An 8,325-nucleotide genomic window follows, 5' to 3' on the forward strand; every position below is an offset into this window, starting at 1 on the left:
GGCCATCTTCTAATACCTCATATAACACACTGCTTAACATGCTTTCACGCTTTAATGAACATTAATATCTCATGAAACCCATGAGCGAATCAAGTTACAAGATTCTCTTTGCGATTCGGCACACTCAGCCTCATTACCTCATGTGGACTCCATTTGCTTTGGCTTTAGTTGCACATAGGTTGGCTATGGCGCTTGTGTGAGCTGTGCAGTACAGTCAAGGATCTCGCAGAATCAAAAATAAGACCCAAAGATGATGACTTTTTAATATATATTTTTTTCAACAATAATAAATGTACATATTTATTCTTCACAAGGACCTAGTACCTCCACACATTTCTTAGCTCAGTGGATCTGAGAGACAGGTGTTGAAATGGTGAAGGTGGGGTGGGTTTGATTTTACGGTCAGAACTGTTCACTTGAACAGGATGCTCTTGTCTCCCGCGTCTGCGTTGTAGCCTTCTGCGTATTTCTTTCCGGGACGCTGAGGAGCAGAAGGGGGTTGGGGAAAATGTTTTCAAACACAATGAACATTTCATACGTGTTTGTTAGAGAATAAGCACAGGTCGTGATACAAGTGAGAGTGGATCACATATCTGGTTGCAGAATAAACTATGACAGAAAAGTCTCACTGAACTTCAATTGTCAGTTGACAAACAAACTGCGTGTGTGAAGAGTAATGGAACTGTCCTTGTCCCTGTCCTCGCTAACCATCACATGTATTTTTTGTGGCGTGGGTGGAGACGTATTGAACCGAGAGTCAACAAACTCCAGTGGCAGACGAGAGTGTACTCAAGTACCTGAGGAAACCCACACCTTTTGTGAGGCTACTTGCTCATGTCTGACACACACACACACACACACACACACACACACACACACACACACACACACACACACACACACACCTCTCTACAGTGCTGCAGAGACACATAGAAGACAATAAATCACTGGAGTCAGGCACACACCAACTTAAAATGCATTTCCTGCAGACACACACTGACTCATCTATACTTCCTACTGAGGTCCGATGCCCAGAGGCTTTCCCAGAAAAGGGATTTACGATATTAAATTGGAAATTGATATGCACCAAAGAGAACTAAAGGAAACACAATCTACTGCAAAGAGCTATAGCAACGAGTTCAAAGTAATATTCAAGTCATTTCAGCAATTGACTTTCAAATCCGGATAATATACAGACAACAGACAACAAAGAATCACAGAGGATTTTCTTTGGCCTTATTACAGGCACGATTTTAACAGGCACCTCATCAGCAATGCTCATGTTTTTAACATACAACATGCAACTCTTTAAATGTCTTCATAAAAATGTTATTCTTCCCAGGCTTGTTTTTCTTCTAACCCATTTTCTGCACATAATTCATCTGTTTAATTGTATAACGTAGAAACTTTGACGCATAGGTCTTGCAACTGACACCTGTGGTATGTTTTAATTTGTCTATACTTTGTCCTTTTTCAGATTAAAAACAGTAGTGGAATTCCACCAATAGACTTGGACTATTTTGACATCATAATAGGTTGATAAAGGTGGTTTGGCCTGTTCCTCACTGTCACCTGCTCCCTCTCTCGGTCCCTCTCAATAGAACTGTAGAACTAGGAGTATTGATAAGAGGCACCTTCCGTACAACTTGTTTTGCTTTCTCTTCACCCTGTTTATATGTATATACACTCTTTATCAATATTCTTCCATCAATTCCCACTCTTCTCCCTCTTTTTTGATCATCTTCTTTTTAACTCCAATTTATGAAGCAAAACATTTCACTCCCCCCCCTCTCTATCCCTCTTTCTCTCCCGTATGCATGCATAAACGTTTGCACCTATGTATCTATCCTTTTTCATATCCTGTTTGGCACACTCTCTCAATTTCTGTGCATCACTCTATTCTCTCCTTGCCATCTTCACTCTCTTCACTGTTTTATTAAATCTGTATGCTGAATCATGTATCATGTATGTCTCTCCTTTTAACTTAGACTTTAAACAGCAAGCATTTTCACTCCTTTCTGACACTTAGCACCCTAGCAACCACCACGACTACCCTAACAATGTCCTAGCAACCAGCACAGCAAATTCTTAAATTACTATAGCAAATAGCTGTCGTGTGAATGAACACACAAATAAACTTGGAACACTATTAAAAACATAACACCTAAAACCTATGTGCAAGGCACACTGGAAGCAACACAAATAATGTACCCTCACTTCATTACTTCATCGCATTGAGGACAAACTTACGGATTTAAAGGCGTAGTATGTCTCATCCACTTCGTGGGCGCTGACGGTGATCTCGGGCAGGTAGCGGGGAATGCAGGTCATGTTAGCCACAAACTGTTTGTCCTCGACCCTAGTGCGGAGAGGGGAGAAAAAACAGGAGGCTCAGAATGGACGACTCCACATAATTTTACTACAGGAAAGGAGCAACAGAGACGCATCTACATGCATTACATGCTTTTATCCAAAGAGGCTAGCGGTACAGCACAGCCTTATATTTACATCAGCATGGCTACTCCCTGGGTATCCGACCCATGACATATGTGTCGTCACTGGCCCTAACTGCAGGGCTATTGGAGCACACATGTTTAATTAAAACATAAGCTCAAAAAATGCATGTTGTTTGATGACATTGAATTAGTTCAATTTCAGTTCCCTTCAAATAGAAAGGTCAACTTCTCTAAGGACAGAAGCATGTTAAACTTAATTCAATTATCATACAGGTGATCTACATGGAAATCGAAGAGATTCTTTTCAGACATACTTACAAAATTCTCATGTGATGGTAAGAGACGTCGTCCTGATCCTTCCAGGGCCCTTTGCCGAACTTCAGATACTCAATATCTTCAACAACCTAAAGACAGAGAGATCAGGAGTTGTTCCAACCGTTGTTTGTGGACCAATATTACTCATTATACTGCTGTGTATCGAATCCTTTACCTTATCAACATCCTTGACCTGTGTTGTGTCATAGGCAAGAACCTCTGATTGCTCACTGAATAAAAAAAAATAACAAAATATAAAACATTTGGCCACTCAATAACCTCTCATATCATATGTAAAAAAATGCAAAGCTAGTGGCTAAATATTACCTGATGCTGGGCAAGAAGGTTGTTTTGTATGCCTGCTCGATACTCTTCAGGTATGGTAAGGACACGTTCTGAAGATATGACTAGAAAAAATGAAGTGCACATTCACTACGTCATGTACTGTATTCACTGTAGGGGGATCCGAGTTCAGAATGTCGGACACTTCTGCTGCTGTTTGTTTACTTTCAGTATAGTTTTACTTGCACATTAAGCGGCGTTCACACTAGACTTCTTTTTTAAGAAAAAAGCGCAGCCTTCAGCGCCTTTTGAGCGCTTCAGAATTCATGGATATTATGTGACGTCACTGTCTTTTAAGCACCGCCATATTTGTGTCTGATGCAAACACATTACGGTCATAACATACGGTCACAACTCACAGAAAGTTCAAAACGCTAGGGGATAAGTTGCGCTGTTGAATGTGACAACCTAAATATACAATTGCTAAAGATTAAGGGAATGACTGACCTGTTAAGTGAAACGCAGCACGTTGATACAGTCGTAGTAATGGCTGTGTATTATCAAAGCTATATCTTCAAAGCTAGCAAGCTATTTAGCCCTTCACCCAGGAATTTGGCTACAACTCGTTAGCCTATATTGGCACTCTTGCCTGCTTAGAAGAGTTTCTGTACGCTTGAAATCTCCGGTTTATGGGAATGGATTATGTACAAGATACATGTCAATGTCGGGAAAAGAAAGTTGGGGCAGATGCTTTGCAAAAACACAGTTAATCGCTAACGGCTAGTAGCATGCTAACATTAGTTAGGTAGCTCAGACACCTCGCAAATCCTCTTAGACGTATTTTTCAGTTACAATAATGTGGTTTGTAAATTGTACAGTGTCTATTTCTCGGTAACTTTCTAAAAATATAAGCAAAAAAAAGTTAAACTTAAAACTTCTAGGTTCAAATACATGGTCTACGGCGTTTTGGTCGGTTAAACTAAGATAGCAGGTTACTAGGGAAGGTACGCGACTACCTACTCTCCTCGTCCTGATAGGTCAGCTGTCAAAAAGGCGCTTGACGTCACCCGGCGCCTTTCTGAAAAGTTGAGAAAATTGAACTCAAAAAGGCGTCGGAGGTTGCGCTTTTTTAGAAGTTTATAAAAGGCGGCGCCTTTCTGAAAAGGCGTCCGCCTTTTTGCTTTTTCCCATAGAGTTGCATGTAAAAAAGGCGCAGAAGGCGGCGCTTTTTTCTAAAAAAAGAAGTCTAGTGTGAACGCGGCCTTACTAGATATTTCTTCATACCTGCACTTACTACTTTGAATACTCTTTTAGCTTCATCCTTATTTGTATTATATGCAGCCAGAGCAGCCTTCAAACAGATTCCAACTGGAACGTTGGCTTACCACGTGCACTGGATGTCCTTTTTGAAGGAACTGACAGCCCTAACCCAAATAAATGATTGCTCAGACAGCAAAGCAGGGCGTTTACTCACCTTGCCTGAAGCTTTCAGTTTCTTCTGCACCTCCTCTGCGGGCTGGTCCACATAGATAACCAGGTGAGGAGGCAGGAACTCACAGATGCTGATGCTCTTGATCTCATTGTAGTGTTCGACACCTAAGATGCCAACACCCATCACCCTCATTCAGTTTGTGGAGCACCATGTTTGTCCGTTGCTACTGCGGAGTTATGTCTGCATTTATCACTAACTACATTTCATTCATTTGATATTTGTATTCATGAGTATTAGTTTGATATTTACATCAATAAAACAGCCCTGTGCCTGGAACTAAGGGAGATTAAGGGGTCAAGCGTTGCATTTACTTACACTGTTTCCTTATGTACCCCTGTTTCATCATGGCCTCCAAAAACACCACGTCACTGAAGGGAGAACGCTCCAAAACGACCCCCTGGCCTGCATTGAAAAGTAAGTGAATCTACAATCCCAATGAAATTGCATGCAAAAGGTATCTTCAGATCTCAAATAATAGCTTCAATGCGGACCATACCACAAACTTAAAAGTTAGACTGTCCATGGTGAAGGAAGAGAGCCAAATAAATCCCTGGTGATTACCTGTGGTGAGCAGGTGCTCAACGGCATCTGCATACTGCAGCAGTCGCATCTGATACATCCAAACCTGGAGGCGGTACGAGTTGCCGTCCTTTGCCTTGGGGTCCATGTAGAATTTCTCCAAGCTGCAGTTCCCATTGAATTTGGCATCCAGCGGTTCCTTTTCACCGGTAATTCGGTCCACATAGTTAATGTCGGCCTCAGGCATGTACAGCATATCTTAAAGGTACAGAATGACTCAAATGTTACTACAGCCCAAAACAAATCATATATTTCAATAAATTCAATATAAAGGTATTAGTTTACACTGTAAAAAAATGCCCTTCTAGATTTAAGACAAATAATTACATATTTAAGCACGATTTTGCTTAAAACAAGCAAATTTGGCTGCCAGTGCGTTAAGCAAATTTGGCTTGTTAAGATTTCTTAAAATAAGTAATATTTGCTTGAAATAGGTACAAATAACCTTACCAAGAAAGCACTAGGTAAGTACAATTTAGCTAGAAACAAGACCAACTAGATTTTTCATCTCAATATAAGAGTAATAACACTAGGTTAGAAAAGCATTTTTTGCAGTGTAGGCTATGTGTAATGTAATAATAGTTACTAGTATGTAGAGCAGGCATACCAGGTAGTGTTGTTTGTTTGACAGGATAAGACACTTGGTAGGAAAAGTCAGGAAGTGTTCCCAACATTCAAACCAAATCATAACAGATTGTTCTTACCCAACTTCTCTGCAAGTTTTAGAGCTAGGGCCCCCTTTCCTGAAGCCAAGTTGCCATCGATAGTGATGATCTTGCTGTTCTCCTTTAGTCTGGGGCTTGTCCTCTCACCCAATGCGTATGCAAACCAACCATACTGCAGGTTGTTTACAGTACTTGTGTGGATTCCTGCCTGAAAAGAACAGATGTGACACACTGAACTCGCAAGTCCTACTGACAATACATACAGCTTCAAATAACACCAAGACAATTAGAATACAGGAAAAGGGATGGTTGCCATACTTTTGAAGGTGACAACATATGTCGATAATTTGAGAATGCGACTGCTTGCAATATGACATTGTACAATGAAAGTTGGTACAGTTAAAGCTGACCAACAACCAAACGGCATACAACAACGAAAACTGTCAGCCTCTCTAAACTGCCTCATCTGACGTTCCATACTAAGCTAACGTGGCTAACATCAATAATATTGACTAATTCGACAGTAAGCCTTTCTATATTCCTAGCAAGTCACAAGTTGATAATAAAATGTTGAATAGCATGGAAGTCTTACACTGAAGGGTAAAAGGATAGAAAACTGGTAGCTAACGGTACTAGCTAGCGATAGAGCACAGGCAACCTAGGCTAGCTGGTGGGCAGTTGTTTTGGTGTCCTTGCTGCAGACCTTTAGCTTAAGTTCGATAGACAACTCTGTGGATAATAAATTGTACCAAATAATCAAACACACAAATGAGATGTACCTTCTGTATTGGTCCACCTGCCTTGAGAGCTGCACCTGAAGGTATAAGCAGGCGTATCACCCGTAACGCCATAGCTAAATTTCTAAATTTCACCTAATCTTTCTGACCCTTTACTCGGAGACCGACGTTGGCCTTCCTGCCTTGTGTCGCTCGACAATGACGTCTCGAAGGCGCTCTTCTTGGTGCCCGATCGAAATTCTATGTTATTTTTCCATCCTTAGTACCACACGTCCCCATTAACAATTGCAGGCCTGGATTTTTTTTGTTTACAATTGTTTGATTGGTTTTTTTATTGTACACATTTTTGTATACAAAAAAAATCTGATTGACTGTAAAAATCTGAAAGGCTGATTTAGGTTAGATACAAATAGGAAATCTATGATTAATCAACTGCCTTAAATAAGTTTATCACATAAATAAGCTATACCATTTTTTTTTACATTTACATTGTCTTTCTTTGAAATGGTGGGGTTTAATTAGTTTTATATGGACATCGCAGTTGTTAAGTAGTAACATAATACGTATAGGCTACTGTAGATGGAGCTATTGAGTTGTTCCATATTAAACTCAAGAATCAAAGCAATATCGATTAAATCTTAATTGCAGTTCCATGTCAACCACGATAATAACACAAGCCCTACCAGAGTGGCGCGTCAATGACTTTTCAGGATTAAAAGAACACAAACATGTCCAGTTGTATATTTATTGTATTACAGGACTTTTAATAAACAAAGAGCAGTTCCCTTCGTCACTGTTATAAAATAAAGGTCTCTTGTTGAAATATATTGAAAGTCTTGGTTGGTGCACATAATGACCAATTCTTCACAGAATAGTCTACAATATACGCTTTTGAAATGTTTTTACCTTGTTGCGTTTTACGATATCTTTGTTACTTGATTTATATAGTGACACCAAAAATAATGTTCTAATTTAGAGGCGATTGTTTAGGCTTGTATTATTTTCACTCCACAAGGTCAGCACATTGCCAAAATGTATGTAACAATTCCAATCTGTCAGCACCAGAGCATGACTTGTCTGGCTGATTCCTACGTTGTCAAGGATACCACTAATGTCAACATGGCCTCCTGACAATCATGTCAAAAAAGGCTCAACACATTTTTCTCCTATCAGGGCGCGGCGTTCCCTTCATACCTTACCATCAATTGTGCAAGTTTGAATGTCTTACCCCGAATTCTTCCTCATTCACCAACAGATGAGGGCCTGCAATGCCTGGGAAATAGTCACCTGATGAAAAGCATTTCAGTTCAAATGTAGATCATATAGGTATACACAGGCACTTTACACATCTCTAGGGCAGTTTAGAGATAATGATAGAGATGCGATTTGCAATAACTTCAGAAATGTGACACACGCGCGCACACACACACACTTCAGGAGGGCCATATCCTGAGTAACTGCCATTTTCAAAGTTTGGTTATCACTTGTTTCCCAGCCCATTTAAAGGTTAGGCAAGCATGAACATTGAACCCTAAGAGCCATTGCCAATGTATGTAATGTATGTAAAGGTCTGTGTCAAAGTCTTTTTTTTTCTTGGTTTAACATGGACCAATGCCTAGGAAGAGCTCTCCCATAGTGTGTTTTGGTGGCCCACAGTAAGACTTCATGCCCACAGACATGCTGGGTTCACACCATAAGACCAGAGGTCACCACAATTCTGTTGCAGAGCAAGAAGCTTGTTTACCAGTCCCTAAGACCTACCTCTTTTAGGTATTCTTTCTCTCTCTCTAAGTTTACAA

General features: G+C 40.3%; 1 protein-coding gene across 1 annotated transcript; it reads right to left on the reverse strand.

Annotated features, from left to right (window-relative positions):
* Positions 1-238: 238 nt before the first annotated feature.
* On the reverse strand, positions 239-6,708 carry ndufa10 (NADH:ubiquinone oxidoreductase subunit A10). The gene is made up of 10 exons (XM_080840011.1): positions 6,569-6,708; positions 5,829-5,997; positions 5,107-5,322; positions 4,861-4,947; positions 4,528-4,649; positions 3,099-3,178; positions 2,947-3,001; positions 2,775-2,860; positions 2,251-2,359; positions 239-481 (listed from the first exon to the last, which is right to left on the reverse strand). Exons 1-10 carry the CDS (start codon positions 6,638-6,640, stop codon positions 413-415), a joined length of 1,065 nt encoding a protein of 354 aa, XP_080696137.1. The 5' UTR covers positions 6,641-6,708; the 3' UTR covers positions 239-412.
* Between the last annotated feature and the right edge of the window lie 1,617 nt (positions 6,709-8,325).

This window comes from Sprattus sprattus (assembly GCF_963457725.1).
Source record: "Sprattus sprattus genome assembly, chromosome: 5".
NCBI lineage: Eukaryota > Metazoa > Chordata > Actinopteri > Clupeiformes > Clupeidae > Sprattus > Sprattus sprattus.

Coding starts and splice junctions, on each gene's coding strand:
- ndufa10 (XM_080840011.1), bottom strand. CDS start 6,640: ATGGCGTTACGGGTGATACGCCTGCTTATACCTTCAGGTGCAGCTCTC. Junction 4,948..5,106: donor TGAGCACCTGCTCACCACAG/GTAATCACCAGG, acceptor TTTTCAATGCAG/GCCAGGGGGTCGTTTTGGAG. Junction 482..2,250: donor CATACTACGCCTTTAAATCC/GTAAGTTTGTCC, acceptor TCTGCTCCTCAG/CGTCCCGGAAAGAAATACGC.